General features: G+C 40.3%; 1 protein-coding gene and 1 long non-coding RNA gene across 5 annotated transcripts in view; one reads left to right on the plus strand and one right to left on the minus strand.

The window, feature by feature from the left end:
* The window catches only part of SPPL2A (signal peptide peptidase like 2A), a 155,757-nt gene that overhangs the window by 28,512 nt on the left and 100,600 nt on the right, over positions 1–26,645 (minus strand). The window contains exons 1-5 of one of the 4 annotated variants that reach the window (XM_073876985.1): positions 21,720–22,049; positions 5,923–6,042; positions 5,415–5,597; positions 4,674–4,763; positions 4,070–4,203 (exon numbers count right to left, since the gene is read on the minus strand). In XM_073876985.1, the coding sequence (XP_073733086.1) occupies positions 4,070–4,203; positions 4,674–4,763; positions 5,415–5,597; positions 5,923–6,042; positions 21,720–21,785 (593 nt within the window). In that variant the 5' untranslated portion in view covers positions 21,786–22,049. Of the gene's footprint in view, positions 1–4,069; positions 4,204–4,673; positions 4,764–5,414; positions 5,598–5,922; positions 6,043–21,719; positions 22,050–26,645 lie in introns of those variants that run through there. The other 3 variants (XM_025883713.2, XM_025883712.2, XM_073876986.1) reach the window with 3 other exon arrangements.
* Positions 21,849–26,645, plus strand: part of LOC141369998 (uncharacterized) — a 105,264-nt gene continuing 100,467 nt past the window's right edge. Inside the window, exon 1 of the long non-coding RNA XR_012373623.1 lies at positions 21,849–21,892. This is a non-coding gene — a long non-coding RNA (uncharacterized lncRNA). The remainder of the gene's footprint in view (positions 21,893–26,645) is intronic.

A 26,645-nucleotide genomic window follows, 5' to 3' on the forward strand; every position in this document is an offset into this window, starting at 1 on the left:
GTAAACCTTCAGTCAGACTCATAAAAAAAAAAAAAGAGAGAGAACTCAAACAAAATCACAAATGAAAGAGTAGAAATAACAACCAACACCACAGAAATACAAAGGATTGTAAGAGAATATTATAAAAAATTATATGGCAACAAATTGGACAACCGAGAAGAAATGGATAAATTCCTAGAAACATATAACCTCCCAAAACTGAATCAGGAATAGAAAATTTGAACAGACTGATTATGAGCAATGAAATTGCATCAGTAATCAAAAAACTCACAACAAACAAAAGTCCAGGACCAGAAGGCTTCACAGGTGAATCCTACCAAACATTTTTTTTTTAAGATTTTATTTATTTATTTGACAGAGAGAGAGAGAGACAGCGAGAGAGGGAACACAAGCAGGGGGAGTGGAAGAGGGAGAAGCAGGCTTCCTGCTGAGCAGGGAGCCTGACACAGGGCTCGATCCCAGGACCCTGGGATCACAACCTGAGCTGAGGGCAGACACCCAATGACTGAGCTACCCAGGTGCCCCAAATTCTACCAAACACTTAAAGAGGAGTTAATACCTATTGTCAAACTATTCCAAAAAACAGAAGAGGAAGGAAAGCTTCCAAATTCATCCTATGAGGCCAACATAACCCTGATACCAAAACCAGATAAAGACACTATAAAAAGAGAACTATAGACCAGTAACTCTGATGAACATAAATGCATAAATCCTCAACAAAATACTAGCAAACCAAATCCAACAATAAGTTTTTAAAAATCATTCACCACAATCAAGTGGGATTTATTCCAGGTTTAATATTTGCAAGTCAATCAACATGATACATCACATTAATAAGAGAAAGGGTAAGAACCATATGATCATTTCAATAGACACAGAAAAAGCATTTGACAAAGTACAACATTGATTCGTGATAAAAACTCTCAGCAAGGTAAGTTTAGAGGGAACATACCTCAATATAATAAAGGCCATAATCATACTCGATGGTGAAAAACTGAGAGCTTTTCCCCTAAGGTCAGGAACAAGACAAGGATGTCCACTCTCACTATTTTTATTCAACATAGTACTGGAAGTGCTAGCCACAGCAATCAGACAAGAAAAAGTAGTAAAAGGTATCCAAATTGATAAGGACGAAGTAAAACTTTCACTACTTGCAGATGACATGATACTATATATAAAAAACCCTAAAGACCAAAAAACTACTAGAACTGATAAATGAATTCAGTAAGGTCACAGGATACAAAATCGATTTACAGAAATCTGTTGCATTTTTATACACTAATAATGAAGTAGCAGATGGGTGCCTGATGGCTCAGTCAGTAAGGCATCCAATACTTGGTTTTGGCTCAGGCAGGATCTCAGGGTCCTGAGATTGGGCCTCCCGTCAGGCTTTATGTCAGCATGGAGTCTGCTTGTCCCTCTCTCTCCCTCTCTGCTTCTCCCCATGCAATCTTCTGTCTCTCAAATCAGTAAATTAAATCTTCAAAAAAAATGACGTAGCAAAAAGAGAAATTAAGAAAACAATTCTACTTACAATTATACCAAAAATAGTAAAATACCTGGGAATGCACTTAACCAAAAAGGCCAACGACCTGTACTCTGAAAACTATAAAACGTTGATAAAAGAAATTGAGGACAACACAAACAAATGGAAAGATATTCGTGCTCATGGATTGGAAGAACCAATATTGTTAAAATGTCCATACCACCCAAAGCAATTTACAGATTTAGTGCAATTCCTATCAAAATAGCACCAACATTTTTCACAGAACTAGAATAAACCCTAAAATTTGTATGGAATTACAAAAGACCCTGAATAGACAAAGCAATCTTGAAAAAGAATAACAAAACCGAAGATATCATAATCCTAGATTTGAAGATATACTATAAAAACTGTAGTAATCAAAACAGTATGGTACTGGCACAAAAGAGGACATACAGAGAGCCCAGAAATAAACCCACGATTATATGGTCAGTTAATCTTCGACAAAGGAGGCAAGAATATGCAATGAGAAAAAGTCTCCTCAACAAATGCTCATGCTCGCTCTCTCCCTCTCTCTCGTGCTCGCTCTCAAATAAATAAATAAAATCTTTAAAGAAAATTAAAAATAGAATTACCATATGATCTAGAAATTCCACCACTGGGTATTTACCCAAGAAAATGAGAAAACACTTATTTTAAAAGTGTCTATTACAGGGGCGCCTGGGTGGCTCAGTCGTTAAGCGTCTGCCTTTGGCTCAGGTTGTGATCTCAGGGTCCTGGGATCGAGCCCCGCACCGGGCTGCCTGCTCAGCGGGAAGCCTGCTTCTCCCTCACCCACTCCCCCTGCTTGTGTTCCCTCTCTCAATGTGTCTCTGTCAAATAAATAAATAAAATCTTAAAAAAAAAAAGTGTCTATTAGATTATACAATACAATTCAATGCATTACTTAGTGCTCATCAAGATAAATGTACTCTTTTTTTTTTTTAAGATTTTATTTATTTATTTGACAGAGACACATTGAGAGAGGGAACACAAGCAGGGGGAGTGGGAGAGGGAGAAGCAGGCTTCCCGCAGAGGAAGGAGCCCAATGTGGGGCTCGATCCCAGGACCCCGGGATCATGACCTGAGCTGAAGGCAGCCGCTTAACCAACTGAGCCACCCAGGCGCCCCTAAAATAAAAATTTTAAAAATTTCATAATCCTGCAGGTAAAGAATTCCCTCTCTCCCAACCTGGCTATGAAGGTAACAAATCTCTGTTTTTGTCCATCATCATGTTTTATGAATAAAAAAGCTTATACATACTCCTCTCCCAACTCCAATTTTCTTGAGGAGGAGCTTGCCCTGACATGTATACAAAGCTTGCCTTGCTAACTCAAAGTGTGGTCTGTGGGCCAGCAAAATCACTTGGGAGCTTCTTTAAAACGTGGAATCTTGGCCCCATCCCAAGCCTACTAAACCTAAATTTTCATTTTAATGAGATCTCAAGACACTTTGTATGCACATTACAGTTTGAAAAGCACTACTCTAGAGAAGAAACAATTTACATAAATAATTTATAATATATACAGAAGTACAGTGAGAATATATATTAAATGGCAAAACGTTTTCAATGAATCAGTAGCTCTGGGGAAATTATAAAGTTTCACCAAATAATTAGAAAATGACCTTGGAGATCTTACATGCTATGCTTTATAGAGATTAATAATGAAGACAATGCTTACTCACATGAAAATATGTGACGGATATATATGTTGATACACGTTTTCCAATTATGGAAAATATTTAAAGCTCAATACTCTAGAAACCTACACTTGTTAAACCCTAAGATTTTTCTCCTGACATGAGTCAATCAAATTTTATTTTGAGAAACTATAATTTAGCTTAACTTCATTTAGTTGTAAATAAGCCCTTTTTAATGAAACCTACAGATCGATTCATAAAATGAATATATTGTCCTTTATGCATCAAATATGCTCTGTGCACATTTTTAAATTCAGAGTTATAAATATGAACTGATCCTTTCAAACAATGTTGCCTGCTTTCACCCAGAGCCAAAGGTACATAACTGTAAGAAGAACCCGCTTTAGGTTGTTACTAAACAGGAAATCTAAATTTTACATAATTTGGAATTCCTATATTTAAATTAAAATATGAACATGCTTCATAGCCTCAGAATTCCTAAAGCATTAAACAGAATGATGAGGTCACATTGTAATGACTGCTCTCAGGAGGAGCTGAAATCCCCTGCCCCACCTTCTCTTGCTTATTTTCTTCCAATCCAAATAAACAGGCCCACAAGGATACCAAGTATCTTCATCTTTTCTGGGAGAGATAATTAAACAATTTTAAAAAGTCTCTGATGTAATTTCAATGTTCGCCTACCAGCAGGAGAGTTAGAGGAAGCTCTAACTTCCTTTTCAGTGAAAAGTTAAATGACCTACAGGAGGACAAACCTGCAATCTGACCTTAATAGCATTGTATTCTGAGGTCAGGTAAATTTTAAATGTTGTTACATGATTAAACTGAGTATCAAACAATAATTTTTAGCCATTTATCACAAAAACACTAAAGTTTAATTAAACTTACAATTCAATTAGTCCACTCCAGTATCCTCCTAATGCCACAGTGAACACAGCAATTACAAAAATAACCACCATAGTATAGTCAAAGTTAGGCCACGATGGAGAATACATTTTCACAGTAATGTTATCTCCAAGAGTCTGAAAGATAAAATAACAAAAAACCAGAATTAGTTTTCTTTCTCTTCTAGTGGATGGTAGCAATATTCCAATTTCACTCTGAAACTGATACTATAGAGTCAAGAACACTAGAATCATTGTTGGCAACATGATATATTCTCGTCAGAATTATGAGGCTATGCTTTGGTTTATTAAATCTTGAAAGTTCGGTGTTTCACATAGTCACACACTGTTCAGGGATTTAAGGGTAAGATAAATGATGTAACACAGAGACTGTTAAAGAAGTCAAAACAAATAAATATCCTTTCTAAAGTCAGGGCTTGGAAACACCTTGTGCTCACTGAGAGGGGAACTCTTCTCAAAGACATGATAGGACTTTATAGCTTCTCGTTAGCAAATGGAGCATATATAATTTAAATTAAATATCAGTGGTTAAAACTAAAGAATTGTATTACGTATAAACTTTGTATAGTATGTAATTACTATTTTACCTGCTTCATATCTATAAAGTCTTTGCGGCTTATAAATGCAATCAGTATTTTCACATCATAAAATTCAGATTTGTTCCCTGAGGGAGGAAACTAAAAGAAAAAAAAAACATATAATGGCAACTTATGAGCTACTAATATATTTACAGAATAAAACACAAATTATTCCTTTAAATATAAGTATTATATCTTTTTTAAAATTATAAAACCAAGTTTCCTATGTTCTTTCTTGATATTATAGTAAGAGTTCTCAAACTGGAATCCTTTTAGCATAAACTTAAACTGACTTACATACAGGTATACATATGTGTGTGTGTGCATGTGTATTACACTGAAGTTTAATTAAACTTAAACACACACGTTCCTAACAAACTCTTATTCACTTTAGAAACAGAAAAGAAATTACAAAGTTTCCAATTAAATGCTTATCACAGCGAGAATGTTTATTTATTTTTAAGTTTTTATTACTATTATTTTTTTTAAGTAGGCTCCACGCCCAGCATGGAGCCCAACATGCGGCTTGAATTCACAACGCTGACATCAAGACCTGAGCTGAGATCAAGAGTCAGATGCTTAACTGACTGAGCCACCCAGGCACCCCCAGAATGTTTATTTTAAAAGAACCCTACTATCAGATTATTCGAAGCTCAGCCCCTAAACTACACACCAAAAAGGTAGTTCAATACTTGTGAAACATGATATATATCATGAGCTCAAAAGTTAGTACTAAGTTTTAAAACTTACTAGGACACTGTTATTGGCAACCAACAATGCTTCAGCACCTCCTTTTTGTGCAATTCTGGCTTTTTCAAGAATATGGCAGGTCCCCCACTGTACTACAACTGCTTTGTTCTTTATTCCATCAGGTGGAATATCAGAAAGGTTGCACAGTGGTGTGGTAGTCAGATTCATCAAACTGATGGAAGTCTGGAAAGAAGAAATGTTTTTAACATAATAAACATCGTAATTCACAAAAATGTACTCCGTGACAAAGTATCAATATTGGTTTAATACCAGGTTCTTTTAAATTAGAAATGGTTTATGACAACCAGGCTTTCAGGTAAGTATTTTATAATTCCCTAACTTGTTTTTCCCACAAGAGAAAAATACTTAAGTCAAAACAATAAAATTGTTATTGTTTATTGATCATTATATATTACAACTAGTTCACACACTAAAACATAATAATCACTCATTCTCACCTTTCAATAATTTTATGTTTATAAATAAATGGTAACTGTGATTTACTTACTGCATTTTCCAGGGTATTTGGAAGAGCTGTCCAATGAGGGTTATATAGCATGCAGTAGTCCTTAGATGGTAAAGGTTTGCCATTTCCAGACGCGTGCAGGATTGCTTCCTGAGCAGCTGTCTAGGACACGAATAATAATTTTCACACTGGTAATGATTTGGTTTGCCAATAACTAAGGATTTTAATAATGCTATTTATAAATAGGTTTGGCCACACTTCCTTAAGAGGGAAGGTCTTCCAATGAATTTATTTCTTCTTGTTTGAGGAAATATTAAAATCATACACATTCACCCAGAACACATTCTTTTAAGGAAAATAAGTTACTTTCTTACGGGGACACAATTATGGCCCTTGGGGCCATATCCCACAGAAGACTGTTGCTATGCGCTAACTTTAATACTTCCTTCACACCCTGAAACTTTCCTTCCCAATCTCTTATGAGTTATTACTTCATTGTTTATGTAGCATAAAAGAAAATGCACTTGAAATCCCTCAACTCGTCCACTCTCACACTGTTATTTAACAATAACACATTGTTATTTAAAATTGTACCATAAGTCCTAGTCTCAGCAATCAGACAACAAAAAAGAAATAAAAAGCATCCAAATTGGCAAAGAAGTCAAACTTTCACTATTCGCAGATGACACGACACTCTATGTAGAAAACCTAAAAGACTCCACCAAAAAATTGCTAGAACTGATACACGAATTCAGTAAAGTCACAAGATACAAAATTAATGCACAGATATCTGTTGCTTTTTTTTTTTTAAGATTTTATTTACTTAGAGAGAACACAAGCAGGGGGAGTGGCAGGCAGAGGGAGAAGGAGAGGGAGAAGGGGGCTCCCCGCTGAGCAAGGAATCCATGCAGGACTCAATCCCAGGACCCTGGGATCATGACCTGAGCCGAAGGCAGACACCTAACCAACTGAGCCACTCAGGTGCCCCATCTGTTGTCTTTCTATACACCAATAATGAAGCAGCAGAAAGAGAAATCAAGGAATCGATCTCATTTACAGTTACACCAAAAACCATAAGATACCTAGGAATAAACCTAACCAAAGAGGTAAAAGATCTGTATGCTGCAAACTATATGAAAGAAATTGAAGGGGACACAAAGATATGGAAAAACATTCCATGCTCATGGGTTGGAAGAACAAATACTGTTAAAATGTCTATACTATCTAAAGCAATCTACAGAATCAGTATAATCCCTACCAAAATACCACCAGCGTTTTTCACAGAGCTAGAACAAACAATCCTAAAATTTGTATGGAACCACAAAAGATCCTGAATAGCCAAAGCAATCTTGAAAAAGAAAAGCAAAGCTGAATGCATCACAATTCTGGACTTCAAGCTCTATTACAAAGCCACAGTCAAAAATACAGTAATGGTACTGCCACAAAAACAGACACACAGATAATGGAACAAAACAGAAAACCCAGAAATGGACCCACAACTATACAGTCAACTGATCTTCAACAAAGCACGAAAGAGGGGCACCTGGGTGGCTCAGTGGGTTAAGCATCTGCCTTCAGCTTGGGTCATGATCTCAGGGTCTTGGAATTGAGCCCCACGTGGCATAGGGCTCCCTGCTCAGCGGGGAGTCTGGTTCTCCCTCTGCCCCTCCCCCTACTTGTGCTCGCTCTCTAATATATAAGTAAAATCTTTTTTTTTTTAAAGATTTTATTTATTTATTCATGAGAGACAGAGGAGGAGAGAGAGAGAGAAAGAAGCAGAGGGAGAAGCAGGCTCCCAAGGAGCAGGGAGCCTGATGCGGGACTCGATCCCAGGACCCTGGGATCATGACCTGAGCCGAAGGCAGACGCTTAATCATCTGAGCCACCCAGGCGCCCTATAAGTAAAATCTTTAAAAAAAAAGCAGGAAAGAATAGCCAATGGAAAAAAGACAGTCTCTTCAACAAATGATGTTGGGAAAACTGGACAGCAACATGCAGAATGAAACTGGACCACTTTCTTACACCATACACAAAAATAAATTAAAAATGGATAAAAGATCTAAATGTGACACAAGAAACCCATCAAAATTCTAGAGGAGAACACAAACAGCAACCTCTTTGACATTAGCCATAGCAACTTCTTACTAGATACATTTCCGGAGGCAAGGGAAACAAAAGCAAAAAGGAACTATTAGGACCTCACCAGGGGGTGCCTGGCTCGTCAGTCGGTAGAGCATGCAACTTTTGATCTCTCGGTTGAGTTGGAGCCCCACTATGGGTGTAGAGATTAGTTAAAAATAAAATCTTAAAAAAAAAAAAAAGGACTTCATCAAGATAAAAAGTTTCGGTACAGCGAAGGAAAAACAAAATGAAAAGGCACCCTACTGAATGGGAGAAGATATTTGCAAATGACATATCTGATAAAGGGTCAGTACCTAAAACCTATAAAGAACTTAATTAAAACTCAACACCCAAAAAACAAATAATCCAATTAGGAAATGGGAAGAAGACATCCAGATGGCTAACAGACACATGAAAAGATGCTCAACACCTCTCATCATCAGGGAAATACAAACCAAAACTACAATGAAATACCATCTCATACCAGTCAGAATGGCTAAAATCAAAAACACAGGAAACAAAAGATGTTGGCGAGAATGTGGAGAAAGGGGAACCCTCTTACACTGTTGGTTGGGAATGCAAACTCATTCAGCCACTCTGAAAAACAGTATGGAGGTTCCCCAAAAAGTTAAAAATAGAGCTACCCTATGACCCAGCAATTGCACTACTAAGTATTTACCCAAAGGACATAAAAATACTGATTCAGAGGGACACATGCACCCTGATGTCTATAGCAGCATTATCAACAATAGCCAAATTATAGAAAGAGCCCTAATGTCCATCGACTGCTGAATGGATAAAGATGATGTGGACTATATACAATGGAATATTACTCAGCCATCAAAAATAATGAAATCTTGCCATTTCAATGATGTGGATGGAGCTATACTGTATTATGCTAAGCAAAATCAGTCAGTCAGAAAAAGACAAATACCATAAGATTGCGCTCACATGTAAAAATTTAAGAAACAAAATAAACATTTTTTTAAAGATTTTATTTATTTATTTGACAGAAAGAGACACAGAGAGAGAGGGAACACAAGCAGGGGGAGTGGCAGGTAGTGGGAGAAGCAGGCTTCCCACCGAGCAGGGAGCCTGACGCAGGGCTCGATCCCAGGACCCTGGGATCATGACCTGAGCCGAAGGCAGACGCTTAACGACTGAGCCACCCAGGCGCCCCCCAAATGAACAAAATTAAAAAAAAAAAGAAAAACAAAACATTTTTTTTTAAGACTTTATTTGACAGAGAGAGACACAGCGAGAGCAGGAACACAAGCAGGGAGAGTGGGAGAGGGAGAAGCAGGCTTCCCGCTGAGCAGGGAGCCCGATGAGGGGCTCGATCCCAGGACCCTGGGATCATGACCTGAGCCGAAGGCAGACGCTTAATGACTGAGCCACCCAGGCGCCCCCCCCCCCCCGGAAAAAGACTCTAAATACAGAGAACTGGTGGTTGTCAAGGGTAGGGGGATGGGTGAAATAAAGGGGAGTAAGAGTATACTTATTCTGATGAGCACTGAGCAGTGTAGAGAAATGTTGAATAATTATATACTTGAAACTAATATAACATTGTTAATGACACAATTAAAAAAAAGAAATGCACGAAGAAAAATGTATAAGGATAGTCACAATATCATGTTACAGAAAAAATAAAGTCAACAACTTTCACTAATAAGGAGCCCATTACATTATGATATGCATAGTACACAGCTATTAAAAAGAAAGAACTAGATCCATCTGTAGGAACAGATGTCCACAGTGAGAAAAGCAAGTTCCAGAGAGGTATTTATAGTGTAGCCCTATTTTTTGTTTTAGGTAAGCTCCATGCCAATGTGGGGCCTGAACTCACCACCCAGAGACCAACAGTCACATGCTCCACTGACTTAGGCAACCCAATGTATCCCGATTTTTATTAAAAAAAAAAAAAAAAAAGTGACCCCCCCCACCAAGTTCCCTATGTGTATCTGTACATTTATGTGAGCTTGAAGATGTGGAGAGAGACACACCAGCTATTTAAAAAAAAGAGAGAAAGATGGGGTGCCTGAGTGGCTCAGTCATTAAGCATCTGCCTTCGGCTCAGGTCATGGTCCCAGGGTCCTGGGATCGAGCCCTGCATCGGGCTCCCTGCTCGGCCGGAAGCCTGCTTCTCCCTCTCCCACTCCCCCTGCTTGTGTTCCCTCTCTCGCTGTGTCTCTCTCTGTCAAATAAATAAATAAAATCTTTAAAAAAAAAGAGAGAAAGAGAAACAAAGGCAAAGGTGGATAGTGTGAAAAGACTGGAGAAACTAAAAAGGAAAAACATTCAAACAAAACAGAGAGGTGTAAAGTCCCTCTCCTCTTATCCTGGTTCTCAGTCACACTCTTAACTTAGGAGTTTCTGTCATCTTTCCAGACACTATCCACATATATTGAATATATATGAATATATATACATATACATGAATACAGGGATACGTATCTCAAATATGTATAGTTTTACACATGAGGTCAAACTATACTGCTCTGTAGCTTTTCTATACATTTCTAAATTTACATATTAGATTTTCCATACTGACACATATACACTACTTTCTTTTACACAATATATAATATTCAGTGTTACTTTTAAAATTACAAAAACTAAGGGATTTTTAAAAAGCTTAAATGTTCAAGGAAGTACAAAGATACTCAAAAAGGGAAGATTTATTGCTATAAAGGGATTATAATCTTCCCTACAATGGAAGAAAATTCAGCACTGATAAAAGCAAAACTCATTGATACTGGAATTACGAAGGCAAAACATAAATTTTAATGGAAGATTAGTATAAAAAAGTAGAAACCATACACAACTGTAGAATAGTTAGTATTCAATGTGAAACATGCCACAAATTTCATGAGCAAACTACCATACCTAAACAATTTCAGCATCTCCACTACATTTTAAAATATCTTAGTAAATTTCTTATGGAGATTGTATAGCTTCAAAAATTTAGTTTATTAACAATAGATATCATGAGCTTTGGAGTTAGAGACCTGGGACAGAATGGCGGTTTCACCATATACTGCCCGTGTTCCAAGTCATTTAACCTGTTTTAAGCTTCAACATCCTCAGCTTTGACAGAGTTGTCATGAAGATTAAGTTAGGTAATGCAATTATCTGTATGTATTAAGCTCTTAGTAAATGGTAACCATTATCATTAATTATTAATAAGACACCTAGCAACCTGCCAAGTACTTGTGTCATGCACAAGAAATGAGATGATAATTGGTTGCTTAGGGTTTGGTGGGATATGGGGATATGAGGTGATAGTTAAAGGATGTGGGTTTCTTTCTTTACCCATGTACCCCCTGCCACACGCATGTACAGCCTCCCCCATTATCAACATCTGCCCCAGAAGGGTACACCTGTTACAATAAGTGAACATACACTGATCATTACTACCCTCAGCCCATAGTTTATATTTAGGATTCACTCTTGGTGTTATACATTCTATACATTCTGACATGTATCCACCATCACAGCAGCCTGTGGAATAAGGAATAGTTTCACTGCTGTAAATATCCTGTGTTCCACCTACTTGCTTCTTTCTGAGGTGATATGTGTTTTAAAATGGACGTGTTAATGGTTGCACAGATCTGTGAATACACTAAAAGCCACTGCATTGTACACTTCAAATAGGTAAACTGCATACTATGCAAATTATATCTCAATAAACCTGCCTTCCCCCAAAGAAACACTACACAAGAAATTATAGTCTTACTAGGAAGATTAAAAACAAACCTGAAATAATCAGAAACGGAATGTGATTAAAGTCAGAGTCTCTAATAAAAACTTTGGTAGTTCTTATGGTGTTAGAAATGCAAATTCTTGGGCCCTATTCCAGATCTACTGAATCAGAAACCCCCAGGCAGTTTATTTTTACAAGCCCTTCTGGAGATTGTGTTACTTGTTAGAATTTGAGAACCACAGCGACAGGAACAGAGCTTCTCAAGATTTATCGTGCATACAAATCAGGTAGCAATCATATTAAAATGCAGATTTTGACTCAATAGGTCTGGGTGGAGTGTGAGATTCTGCATTTTTAACTAGCTCCCAGGTGATGCTGATGCTGCTGGTATATGGACCACACCTTGAGTAAAAAGGCTCTAAGAGAACAGAGTAGTGGAAACCGCATTACTGTGGGTCAATTAGTAGGGAAGCATAAAGAAAAAGGCTTGAAACTCAGTGTCCCTTCAAGCATTACAAACATCAAATTAGGTGAGGCTTATGGTCTGCCCACATGCCAGCCTTAGATCATTTGACAAAGATCATTTGATGGAAGGGCAGGATATCTTCCTTCACATCTTCGAAGTTAGAGATACGCAAAACAACTGAATTCACAGTTGGTTAACTGTGGTCTGGTCTTCCATGACTTTAGTCAACCTTTAAAAATTATGTTTGCATTTTCAGTCAGTAATGAAAATATTCTCTTAGTAAAAAGCTTAGTATCAAGGGCTTAAAGGGATTTAGGGATAATACTCTAGGCCCTTCATTTCATACCTCTAACAGGTCCAAAATGATCAAAATGAAGTGGTCTCAGGGGCCAAGATTAAAACTGAGCTCTCCAAAACCTAGACCAGCCGTCTTTCAATTCTATCATTTCAAATTCCTTCCTGCAGTTTCATCCCCAAGCAACTCTTAGTGCCCAACCAGCACCCTCCAGTTTTATATTGGTTGCATGCATCTCCGCATTAGCTGTTCACTCCCTCTTCTGCGATACTGGTATGGGTCTCCTACCACCACTCAAATTCCTCTAATACCCACTTAGTTCCTCCCACATCATTTCCCTATACTCTTCTAAATACCCCCAATTCTAGGTCTCTAGAGCTTCATGGAATTTCTTTTCCAAGGACGTCTCCTTACTGCTCACCCCACCTCTTCCCTCTTCACTCCAGGTCCTACAAGTATGGACTGTGGTATCAAGCTTTCTCCAGGACCATCAAATCAGCAGTTTTATACCAGTGCCTTCATATTCACATCTTACTTGATCCTTGATCCTCACACACAAGATAAACAAGTTGACTAGTCCATGGTATGAAGTAGTACTTCCTTTTGTGCCTCCAATTTACCTCCATAAAACTTCATGGGATGTCTGTTGCTCACACACAGTTCCCAATTTACTTTATCTAGATCACTTGACTTCAATCATATTCCCCATCATCATCTTTTCAAACCCAAAATATTGGTGTGTAAGTCTATCTTAATGTTACAGTTACCTATTCCTTTGCTCACTTTTCTCCTAAACAGCTTTCGGTATGACAGGTGTCAAATGAATACCAAACGTCTAAAAAAGGAACAACTGCAACGATGTATATTATACTCCCACACCTGCACATGTACTATCTCCCCATTTTCTCAGACCAGTCAGACCATAAACAAAGGGACATGTACAGGAGCTTTACTTTGTCAGTATACTTACAGGGAGTCAGCCTTGCACTGACCTTCATGTCCCTGTCTCTTGGGAGTCCATCCATGCTGGACACGCTCATCTTCCTGGACATTTGAATTCCAGGCTTCTGTTCCAACAGCCTCCTGATGCTGACTCACCAAGCCCAATGTTAACCTAGTGACAACAGGCCTGCTCTACTTCTGTCCAACCTAATAGCACAGTTCAAGGATTCCTCTTTCACCCTGGTTCACAGGTTTGGTTTGTCTACCCTTTTTTCCTCTTCAAATGGTATCTTCTAGCAGATTTCTTTTCCAAATCTGAGTCTTCACATATTCCTTTTGAAAACAACAATTCTCTAGCTAAAAATGTTATCTACCATACTACCCCCTACCCTGTATCCATGCCACCCTTTGTGTCTGTCAGAACTCTGTATCTTGGCCCATTTTCACCTGATCAAGTAGAACTCTGAACAACGCAATGTTAACCTTTTCCCATGTGTGTATTTAATTCCCTTCAACAGCCTCAACAGATTCGTCAAGCATGGTTCTTCTTTTTTCCTGGAGATTATGCTCAATACTCTGTACAGCAATTTCTTACCCATTATTATAGATCAGTGCTTCTTGAACTTTAACGTTCTTGTTAAAATGCAGATTCTGATCCAGCAGCTCTTAGGTGGAGCTTATGATCATGCATTTGGAACAGGCTTCCAGGTAATGCTCTGATACTGGTCCACAGAGTACATGGTTATAGACTTCATCATGAATAGTGGTGAAACTCAAAAGTCTTCTAGACATTACCGGGGTCCTCCTAGGAATTTTCTCAAGAGGTGAGTCACACTGTACCTGCAGTCTGCTGGTATAGCCAATATTCATATTTTTGGCAAGTAGCTCCATTCACCCAGGAGTTCCTTCAAAACTCTTCAGTATATGCATCCCTGGGTCCCCGCTTCCCCCACCCCCTCCACAGTCTGTCAATTAAACCAGGTTCATGTTATTTGTATTGTTATCCATTAGATATACAACATCCTTCAGTTTCAAGGGGCAATATATGAATTTGACTGTGATTCTCTCTCCAATTAACCCCCTGGCAATCTTTCTTCATAAAATCTACAGGTTAAATTATTTGTGTTTTTAGACACCAAATACAAGAGCTGGGGCTTATGGGTCAATTTTGTTAATAAACAGAATTTATCCATAATGAAAACTAGCAATTAAAAAGACACTATAGGGGCGCCTGGGTGGCTCAGTTGGTTAAGTGACTGCCTTCGGCTCAGGTCATGATCCTGGAGTCCCGGGATCGAGTCCCACATCGGGCTCCCTGCTCAGCAGGAAGTCTGCTTCTCCCTCTGACCCTTTCCCCTCTCATGCTCTCTCTCTACCTCATTCTCTCTCTCAAATGAATAAATAAAATCTTTAAAAAAAAATAAAAAAATAAAAAAATAAAAAGACACTATATTCCTAAACCGGAAGATATAAAGTTGCAATGTAATCACTGAATGGTAAGTACAACAGCAGCAATAGTCACCTTCCCCAGCACCCTTACATCATAGCAATGTAGAAGGTATCCCTGTCTTTATAAACATCTTTCTCTTTACACAGCTACACAGTTAATAGCAATACAGTAAGAGTAGAAAGGGGCCTCTACAGCAAAGACAGAGTTGGGGTTGTGTGTTGTGAATGACATTCCAAAGTTAGGCGTAAGTTAACTTTCTGATCATTCACTATTATATATTTTCTACGCCTGTTTCCTCCCTAATAAGTTATATAATCAACAACCTGCATTGTTTCTACTCCTATCTCCAGGATTCAAGGTTTATAGAAATGATGCACTGAAAGTGACTAGACCCAGACCCATAAAGATTAAGTGTAATCTTAACTACTTAATTAGTGGCTCAGCGGGTGCTAAGGCATCAAAAAGGTATTTACAGGGAATCAGAGGAGTCTGTGGGCCATGGGAAAAGTCGAGCCAGCATTATCCTTGCGCTTAGAGAATCTGGGGATATGTATCATACAAGCGAAGAGGTATTAGGGTGTGGGGAGGAGACATTCATTTATTCAGTATTCTGCAGTCTATGAGACCCTAGGGGAGACAGCAGAGAATGAGTCTGGTAGAGTTTCCCCTTCATGGGGCTCCTATTTTACTAGTTACCTAGATCTACCCTTCTTCTTGGTTCTCCCTAAGTAATCTCTCAACTGTTACAGAATTTATGATTTACACTAGAATTCACAAATTCAAATGACTACAAGGCCAGGCAATATAAATGCATAAAAAGTTGATATAAGATCACAATGCATAGTGATGTTTGGCAAATTCTGACCTAGAAACAATGAAATTTTTAACAAAATTTTAGCATCTTGGGAGTAAGGATCTATACCTGGAGACTTTATGGCCTAGAGTTTTGTAAACAGACCCAATTTCAGGTGATTTTTAACCAAAAAGTTATCAAATATATAACATACATGACTTCTATCTTTAAACCCTTCTCTTATGAATAAATAAATTCACAAATTTATCCAATTTGTCTTCTGACGTATTCTCGATTCACAAGAAAACATTATTGTACAACTCAGTGGAAAAATAGCAAGGAATGTCTAGAAACCCTGGGTTCTAGTCCTCTTTTTCATGCCTTTCTGTATGATCTAGGACAAGTCATAATCTTCTTGAACCTTCTCAGGATTATTTTGAGAGGAGATATAGGTTACATTTTGGGAAGGAGATATAGCACAGCCATCAGTGACTGATAAAGCAGACTATGGGATGCAGAATCCTCAGAGGTAGGCTAGAGAAGGTTAAAAAAAAAAAAAAACCCGAAGAATCTAAAAGTTAAGGAAGGAATGTGACAAAACCAGCATGTCTAATATTGGGCTGTTGTAACAATATACCACAGACTGGGTGGCTTAAACAACAGGAAATTTTTTTCTCAGAGTCTGGAACACAGAAGTTCAAGATCAAGGTGCCAGCACACTTGTCCTTACTGATTTCTGGTAAGGGATTTTTCCTAGCTTGTAGATGGCTGCTTTCTCACTGTGTCTTCACAGGGTTGGGAAAGAGAACAAGGCAACAATCCCATCATAAGGGCCCCATGCTGGTGACCTCATCTAAACCTAATTATCTCCCAAAGGCCAATCTCCAAATACCGTCACACTGGGGGTTAGGGCTTCAACCTAAGAATTTGAGGGCACACAATTCAGTCCACAGCATTTTGCCCCTGGGCCCCCAAATTCATTTCCTTCTCACACACAAAATACACTCATTTCATCCCAACAGCCCCCAAAAGCTTATGAAGTTATTCCAGCATCAATTCTTTTTTTTTTTAATATTTTATTTATTTGACAAAGAGAGACAGTGAGAGGGGGCACACAAGCAGGGGGAGTGGGAGAGGGAGAAGCAGGCTTCCCGCCGAGCAGGGAGCCCGATGTGGGGCCCGATCCCAAGACCCTGGGACCATGACCTGAGCCAAAGGCAGACACTTAATGACTGAGCCACCCAGGCGCCCCCAGCATCAATTCTAAAGTCCAAAGTTTCATCCAGTATCATCTAAGTCAAATATGGGTGAAACTCAAGTTACAGTTCATTCTGAGGCAAAATTCCTCTCCAGCTATGAACCTGAGGAACCAGATTAAGTTATATGCTTCCAAAATATAATGGCAGGACAGGCACAGGGTAGACATTTGCATTCCAAAAGAGAGGGGCGCCTGCGTGGCTCAGTTGGTTAAGCATCCGACTCTTGATTTCCACTCAGGTCACGATCTCAGGGTCCTGAGACTGAAGATCAAAGAATTGGGCTCTGGGGCGCCTGGGTAGTTCAGCCATTAAGCGTCTGCCTTAGGCTCAGGTCATGATCCCAAGGTCCTTGGATCGAGCCCCGCATCGGGCTCCCTGCTCTGCAGGAGGCCTGCTTCTCTCTCTCCCACTCCCCCTGCTTGTGTTCCCTCTTTCACTGTGTCTCTCTCTGTCAAATAAATAAAATCTTAAAAAAAAAAAAAAAGAGTTGGGCTCTGTGCTGGGCATGGAGCCTGCTTAAGATTCTCTCTCTCTCTCTCCCCCTCTTCTGTCCTTCGCCCCCCCACCTTAAAAAAAAAAAGGGGGTGGAATCAGAAGGAAGTTAAGTGGTGACAGTACCCAAGCAAGTCTAAAACCTAGCAAAACAAATTCCATTAGGTCTTAAGGATCAAGAATAATCCTTTTTGGTTCAATGTCCCATCTTCTAGGCCCACTGGAAGTCAAGCCCACTGAGTCCCCCAAGGCTCCTAGCAGACACATAAGGCCTGCTGAAATTGAGGCAGTGGCCTGATCATCTCTGATTTGCCTTTGGGGTCATTTCTCCTCCTTCTTGATGAATAATCCATGTTCACAGCCACACAGCTCCATTATCCCACCTGTCAAATCCAAGAAGTCCAAAAGCCTTTTTTCATTTTGCCACATCTCTGTCCCCTACAGTTCAAACTGGCAGTATTTCTGCTAGAAAATCCTGTAAACTCTTTATCAGATGGTTTTCCAGCCACATACTTAATGTTCTTTTCAGAACAAGCTTCCTCAGTTTTTGCAATATGGAGAGGCTAAGAATTTTCCAAATCTTCAAATTCTAGTTCTTTTTTCCTTAACAATTCTATCTTTAATTATTCTCTCTCCATTTACACTTTAAGCAGTCAGGAGGATTCACACTGCTCCATCAACACTTTGCTTAGAAATCTCCTCAGCTAAGTATCTAATTGCATTGCTCACAATTCTTCCTTCTACAAAACACTACATCACAGTTCAGCCAAGTTTTTTGCCATTTTATAATAAGGATTGCCCTTCCTTCAGTTTCTAATAATATGTTCCTCATTTCTGAGACTTCACCAGAATTGTCCTTAATGTCCATATTTCTGGCATGCACCTCAAGCTGCTTCTGGCCTCTACCCAGTTACAAAGCTGCTACCACATGTTTAGGTATTAGCTATTGCAGCACTGCACTCCTGGTACCCAAATCTGCCTTAGTCAGCTTGGGCTGCCACAACAAAATACCAAACAGTGGTTAGCTTAAAACAGAAATTTATTTTCTCACAGTTCTAAAAACTAGAAGTCCAAGATAAAGGTACCAGCATGGTTGGTTTCTGGTAAGAGTTTTCTTTTTGGCTTGTAGATAGACACTTTCTCACTGTGTCATCACATGGTGGGGGGGAGGGGGCGCGGGTATTAGGGGAGAGAGAACAAGCTCTTTGGTGTCTTTTCTTATAAGGCACCAATCCATCACAAGGGATCTTTCCTCTGACCTCTCTAAACCTACTTATCTCCTAGAGGCCCTCTTTCCAAACACTAACACTGGGGGTCAGGGCTTCAACATATGATTTTGGGGAGACACAATTCAGTCTACAACACAGTAGCTCAGCATGGCCCTGATAGCTTGGGTAGCAGAACATACCTTCTTTCCCCAAAGGAATGAGAGAGGAGTGCAAAAGAGAAGGAATTAAAGAAGATTCTTTTGAGTTGGTGTAGTATACCAAAGGAATGCAGATTTCAGCAAGAGATTTCTCTGCTGGGGATCCTGATTATCACTTCACTGTAATAAGTTCAAGATGTGGCTATGTAACATGTCAAATTCTTTGAAGTAAAGAAAACATGAACAGAACTTTGGTAAAAACATTATGGGAAAGATTCAGGATTCTCCAGAGAACTTTGAAGCAATTTTAGAAAACCGATCCAGGCTAAACTTTACTCATTTTCTTTGAAACATAATTCTTTGACTGGGTCCAAACACTACTATGAAATAAAGGCCTAACGGTCGTGGCTAGGGATGGGGGCTGGACTGGGGAAGGACTGTGAGATGGAATCATGGCAGGGCCAAGAGAGAACTAACCACCTGGCACACACTCTTATTTCTAGACTTAAATGTTTAATGGGCTTAGAAATCAAGACAGCCAGATGTACTGTAGCTTGAGTTTAATAGGTCACGCTGATGTGAGGGGGACAAGATGAAGAGGGTAGGCTACGTGATGCTGAAGGGCCTTTCCAATACTCAATCCTCTTCCTGTTCTACAAAGATGTGGCAGTGGTTTCTGGAGACTATTTGCTGCTTCTAGATGAGGATACTGGCCTTGTCCTTACATAACTAAAGGGAAAGCTGGTAGCAGCGCCAGCTTCAAGAGCCCAGAGAGGAGAAAGAAATGATTAAACTGCCATCATTCATTCAAATGAACACAGGCCACCTAGAGCTGTAAGATTAAGGAAGAAGAATAAGCAAGGGCTTCAGGGAGAAAAATGGTAAAAAGACAAAAAAAAAAAAAATCCAAAAGACTTCAGATAGTGCTGGAGGAAAGGAAGCAGGTATCCAGTAAGTAAGCAGAAAGGAGAGAGAGTGCTCCTGCCGAGGAAAGGTGCACCAGCTTTGAGGTCCTCAGAAAAGGAAAGAGATCATTTCAGGATGGGTCAAGAAGAAAACAAACCCCTGAGAAATCAACAACAGGAAATCAGTAAGAGTGGTTGGCACTGAAAATGATCTTTACAACTCAAAAAGATCTTGTCACTCTATTCATGCTCATCGGCACAGTGCCTAGCATATAATAGATGCACACTAAGTATCTGCAGAGGAAAAAAATGTTAGAGTCCCACAACAGCCCTGAGAAGATCCTCCCAAAAATCAGTACAGTGAGATACAACAAAATATAAACATGCAATATAAAAAGAATAAAATCTACACTGTGGGAGATATAGGCTAGCTACAATTTAGAACAGGGACGACCTTTAGATTTGTGAAGCCCCTGAAATCCCACTCTGCTCACATTTTTTAGCAAGGCGGTTCAGAGCTTTTGATTATAATTTCAATGTGAGTTATCAGCAGTTGATATATTAAATTAGTTACTGTGCTGGCAAAAAATTAGTGGGAATGTGATATATAGGATATATTCATATATCTATCTATCTATCTAGGTTATAGTTTCATGTGTATTTACATACCACCTCAATTGTTATCCTTTAGACATATTGTAGTGGTAAACTACAGTTCAAAGATTAAGACTAACACTGTGCCTTTGTTGTTCTCTTTATATTGTACTTCCCCGCCACCCCACAAAAGCAATTTTTAGATGCACTATCTCATTCATGTTCCTAATGCTGCCTAACAAAGTTAGGAGCACACCAAAGGCGCTTATCCATTTTAGATTTTGATTTTGGTTTCTTAATAAATGTTAAAGACACTCATATTAAATATACTCAATAACAGTAAACCTTTAAATAGCAGAGAATGCAAAATATACTTTCAGAGAAGTTACATATCTAATGGAAAGAACCAGAGAGGCATACATACACCATATCAATTCCCCGTAGACAGAGCTCACAAGTTTCTGACCTCAAACTCCCTAAGTCAAATTTCCGAGAAATAAAAACTCAAACACCGAACACGGTGGTCCTAACCATTCGCTGAAGCTCCGTTTGCTTGATGTTGAATTTTTTAAAAAGATTTTATTTATTTACTTGAGAGTGAGCAAGAGAAAGAGCGAGAGGGAGCACAAGCCGGGGAAGAGGCTGAGGGAGAAAGCAGACTCCCCGCTCAGCAGGGAGCCCATCCTGAGATCAAGACCTGAGCTGAAGGCAGACGCTCAACCGACTGAGCCACCCAGATGCCCCACTGATGTTGAATTTTAAAACATTATTACTTTTCCTAATTATGAAAACACATCTGTGAACCCATTATTTGTTACTGTTACTTAACCGACTCCCCTCCCCATTAAACTAGACGGAGAACTGAAAACCACAAAGATAATACACTTTGATGTGTCTTTTAAAAAATTATCATGTTATTACTATTACCCACACCCTCCCCCCCCCACACACAAAGAATCGAATGCGCCCTACGGGGAAGCAGGAACTAGAGGAGGAAGCCAAAAAAAAAAAAATCTGCATTCGAGCAATAAAGTGCAATCTTTGAACCTCTAAACATCCCGGGGACACGTGTAATTTTTTTCTTCTTCTGGAGAGTGAAAGAGATCAAAATGATGTAAGAAAGGGTAGACGATAAAACTAAGGTCAATTTAAAATGCCCGGAACCGTGAAAAACTATAGCGAATCCTCAAGGTCAAAGTAGCAAGAGGGGCTCCGCAGAAGAGCTTGCTCGGGGGTGGGTATTTCGAGGACTTCAAAGGACGGGAATGGGGGTGGGGTGGGAAGACAGGAGGAAAGGGGGCGAAGAAGGGGAGGCTGGAAAGAAATGGAGAAATGGGAAAGAGGCAGGCCGCCAAGGCGCTGGCAAAGGAGTCGCCCGGGGGTGGGGAGGAGAAGGGGCTGGGAGCCCCGGCCCCGCCCCGGGGAGGCCCGAGCTCCCGGCCGTCCCCCTTACCAGCGGGAGCAGGAAGCCCCAGAGCAGGGCGGTCGCGGCCGTACGAAACGGCCGCTGCGGCCCCATCGAACTGCTGGGCGCCCGGCGGCGCGGCGCTTCTCGGCGGGCACAGGCTCCGGGTCCCGCCGCGGCGCTGCCTCCGTGGCCGGGCCGGACGGGCGCGGACGGCAGAGGTAGGCACGGGCGGCCGCTACTGTTGGGGCCGCCACTGCAGCGCCGACTTCCTCTTCCGGCTCCGCCCAGAGGACGCGGAAACCCCCGCGCGGGGCACGTGGAGTCTGGGTCCGCGCGCGCCGCGAGTCGGGCTGTTTCTCGGTGCTCTCCGGTCCCGGCGTTGGCAGGCGGAGGAATGTGGGTCTGGGCGTGTCTCTTTCTCTTTCCAGCTGCCTGACCCGAACTCTCCCCAGAGTCCGGGGATGGGGGGAGGGGTGCCCAAAGTAACTTTTTCCATACCCCTCTTCCTCCTAGGAGTCACCGTGCGCCTGTTCTGTACTCCAGTACCGACCCGGGCATCCGGGCCCAAACTCTGCGTGCGCTGAGCCTTAATTCATCTGCCCACCGACAGGTTCCGGTCACTCACACGTATATCCCAAATACGTCCACTGGGTCCCAAACTGCTGCGACCTCTGTATCCAGATGTTTCTCTCCTCCAAACATCTGTTTAAGACTCCGGGAGGCCCATTATCCACATACCAGCCCTAGATATAAATCAGATCATGTCACTCCCCATCGCACTTAGCACAAAATCAAAACTCTACTCTGGCCTACAAAGTTCATATAGTATGGTCCCTGTCTGCTCTGACCCCATCTTCACAACTTTTCCACGCTTTACATCCACATGGCCACCTTTGGTTCTTTTGTACTGGTAGTCCTCCCTCCTGGAATGTTTTTCTCAATACCGGTTCATTGGCATTCCCTGACATACCCATCGAAAGGAACCATCCAGTCGCTTTCATTACCACGTGGCTTATTTTAATTCTCTGTAAAGCACTTTTCACTCTCCTATTCTCTTGCTTATTTATGTGTTCATTTATCTGCGATGTCGCCTCCCACTTAATAGCAAGGAGTGTCTTTGCTTTGTTCACTGCCATATCCCTCATATCTACAATATCTGGCATAAAGTAGGTCCTCAAATATTTGTTGGATGAATATTTAATTCTAAACACTGAATAGGATGCTCTCCCTGCCATCCCACATCTGAGTTTATTAGCAAGGGACACAGATGTGTGAGCAAACATAGTTCAGGATGAATAATGACTCTTTCGTTTGCACAAGATGCCACGGGAGTACCAAAGGAACATATAAAAGGGGTGGCCAGGAGAAATGCCAACCTAAGCTGAGTCTAGAAGGGTGAGTTAATTTTAGCCAGGCAATGGGCAGGGGAAGGGGGAGGCTTCCAGGAAGAGTGAACCATTAGTGTCAAAGCCAAAGGTGACCTTGGAGGAACTGTAAAACTTGGGCTCGGCTGAAGTTATGAGTGGGGAAAGATGAAGTGAGAGAAGAGGACAGAGGCCAAATCACAAACAGATTAGGACATCCTACTTGGGACTTTAGGCTTCATCCAATTGTTGGTGGAAAACAGATTAATAATAATTAGAGCAGTGACAATTTTTTGGTTTAGAAAGCTCTCTGTGGTGGCAGGCGGGGTGGCAGTTGGATTGAAACAGGGCAAGAGTGGGAGCCAGGAAACCTGTTAGACAGCTGTGGTAACCTAACCCAGGCCAGGGATAGTAAGGGCCTGAACCGAGACAGTGGCAGAAGAAATGGGGAAGAAGAGATGGACCTGAAAGATTTGTAGTAGAATTTGGTAACTGAGAGGACATGGGAGATGAAGGAGAGAAGGAGAGGGATGATTGCTAAGATCCTGTCCTGGGCCATTTATTGAGATGATCACCACAGGAGTTGGGGTTGACGGGGGAGGACACACAGAGAAATATTTTGGACATGTTTTGAAATTCTTGTAGGACATCCAAGTCAAATGTCTGCAGGTTGATGGCTTGGTAGGTTGGTGCTAAGGTTAGTGGTACAATGAGGCCACAACACAGGTCTCCTGCCTGTAGATCCTAGACTCTTTTTCACACTTTCTAGCTGCTGAGGGCAAGCAAGTTTCCTCTTTAGTAAAATGGCTGTGATGGACTAGATGACTTCATCTCTAAATATTCCCTTGTGCTCATAGTGGCACTTTGCCTAGTGAATCTCCAGCGTGGCTCCTGAGGCTGTCTGAGGATCTCTGGTTTTCCTGTCTACATGTATGCCCAGTTTTCCTTCTCAATTGGAGAAAATTTTGTGCTTGCAGCCAAAGAAACTGTGTTATAGGCCAGTTCCTTGTACACTCTCTCTTTGCCTGCTTTAGTTTTCTCAGCTGAAAAATATGGACAGTTAATACCTGTACTGCCTGCCTCACATGATTATTGTAAAAATTACCTGGTTTATAATGTGGGTAAAATTACTCTGAAAAAAAAATTTTTTTAAAGCAGGAGGAGAGGAAGAGAAGGAGAAAGAAAAGAATAATAGAAGGCTGTCTTATTGCTGTCATCCAAAGTATCAACATTGTCATAATTCCCCTGCCAGAAGGGTGTCTCTTTGGTCAAAGTCCCTATGTAGGATGAGGTGAAGGAAACTGGGAGAGTTAATGGAGGATTAAAAGATTCTTGTGTAATGACTTGACTACTGGAAAGGCTATTAACACTTATTTGGAGGATACTTCTGTGTATCCTCCACATGAATTTCCCTGTAAGTGTTAGGTATGATAGAGAGTACCAGGATAAGTTTTAGTCAGTATTTTTCTTCCACAAATAAACTATGTATAAAAATCCAATTACAGGAGCACCTGGGTGGCTCAGTCGGTTGGGCATCTGCCTTCGGATTGGGTCATAATCCTGGGGTCCTTGGATCCAGCCCCACGTTGGGCTCCTTGCTCTGCAGGGAGCCTCCTCCTTCTCCCTCTCCCCCCTCCAACTCGTGCTCTCTCTCGCTCTAAAATAAATAAATAATCCAATTAACAGAAAACAAATATCATTAAAGATCATTTTTATTTCTAAATATACTTACTTAATGGAATTTTTTCCAATGATAAAATATAGAATGTTGTAGGTTGTTAGAATCTATGTTTTCTTCTAAGTGGTTTATAGTTTGTGGTCTTATGTTTTAAGTCTTTAAAGCATTTTGAGTTGATTTTTGTGCTTATCACTCTCTTAATGGGAATAATGATTACCATCTCAGTCTCAGTAATTATCTTGTCCACAGATTAAAAAGCTGCTTAGAGTTTCCTGGTATTGCTTTTATGTAAAGACTACCTGGCTTTGGTGAAATGCTTTCCTCCTCTAATACCTGTTTATGAGGCATTTCTCCTTGAGGAGAACATGTGACTTGAATGCTTCCTGGTTCACAAGAGGTGACTAGGAGCAGAGAGGCGAGCCAACAGCTATGGTTTCATCACTAGGTCTTCTGTTCGCCTGTTCACATATATTTATTACTGTTATTGACAGAATTCCTCCCCATTGGAGTTATGTCAATCAGTCAAACATAGTTGCCACTTCCTACATGAGAGGCGAATTTAAATTCAACTTGAATTTTAGGGAGTGCAGAAGAGTGTTCAGTAGTTGAAAATATTGGGAGAAAGAATTTCCTAATTCTCTTCACAGTTATGGAGCAGCATGTGACCTAAGGTGATAGACCAAAATTCAAGCTCTGGTCACTTCTCTTAGGAAATCTTTGTAAACTTGCAATAATGGAACTTCTTCTTCCTCCTCTTCTCCTCCTCCTCCTTCTTCTTTAAAGATGTACTTATTTGAGAGAGAGGGAGAGAAAGAGACAGAGAAAGCAGCAGGGAGAGGCAGAGGGAGAGAGAGTCTGAAGCAGACTGCACTGAGCACGGAGCCCAATTCAGGGCTCCATTTCAAGACCCTGAGAGCAGGGCCCTGAGATCACGACCTGAGCTGAAACCAAGAATCAGATGCTTAACCAATTGCACCACCCAGGCACCCCAACAAGGGAACTTCCTGAATGCAACACCATGCAAAGTTTAGTAATAATGTCTTATAAACTATTATTATTATTTTAAAGCTCACATTTACACCTGTTTTTTGCATACATTATCTAATTTAATTCATTTGAAGCAATTTTATGAGGTAAATTATTACTTTCATTTTGCAGATGAGGAAGTATATAGGTCAAATTATTCATATGAAATCCCCTACAAGATATGGTGCAGGAACTTAAACCCAATCAGATAGGATTCTGGAAAGATAGTGCAGTGGGGAGCATCCAGAGTCTGTAAATTGGATTCCCCTTTGTATAATTAAATGTTCGCTTAATTAAGAACTTTTGCCAATAATTAAGAAGCCTGTGTTGTCGTTTTGAATATTTTTAGGTTCAACTAAATTACTTCTGAAGTGTCTTCTAAAGCTTAAACAGGACTAGACTTTGAGGAACCACTGGATCTAATTTTTAAGAAAGTCAGTTCTTTTATTTTTAAAAAATTTTTAAAGATTTATTTAATTATTTGAAAGAGAGAGGAGAAAAAGAGAGAGAGAGACAGGTGGGGGCAGAGGGAGAGAGAGAGAAAGAATCTGAAGGAAACTCCCTGCTGAGCTTGGAGCCTGACACGGGGTTTGATCCCATGTCCCCGAGATCATGACCTGAGCCAAAACCAAGAGTCAGACGCTCAACCGACTGAGCCACCCAGGCGCCCCTAGTTCTTTTAATTTGCTTAGAAAAATCTGAAGGTCTCCTCATTGGTAATAAGGAGGAAGAAATTTAAGTAGCAGACTTAATATTAAGATGATTCTTTTGAGTCTTAAGATTATTAAGCCCAGAAATATATATATTTTAAAGTTATGTAACTTTTTTTTTCTTTAAAGATTTTATTTATTTATTTGAGAGACAGAGAGAATGAGAGAGAAAGCACATGAGATGGGGGGAGGG

The sequence above is a fragment of the Callorhinus ursinus genome, unplaced genomic scaffold (assembly GCF_003265705.2).
Source record: "Callorhinus ursinus isolate GAN/ISIS: 27379988/994484 unplaced genomic scaffold, GSC_fseal_2.0 scaffold25, whole genome shotgun sequence".
In the NCBI taxonomy this organism is placed as follows: domain Eukaryota; kingdom Metazoa; phylum Chordata; class Mammalia; order Carnivora; family Otariidae; genus Callorhinus; species Callorhinus ursinus.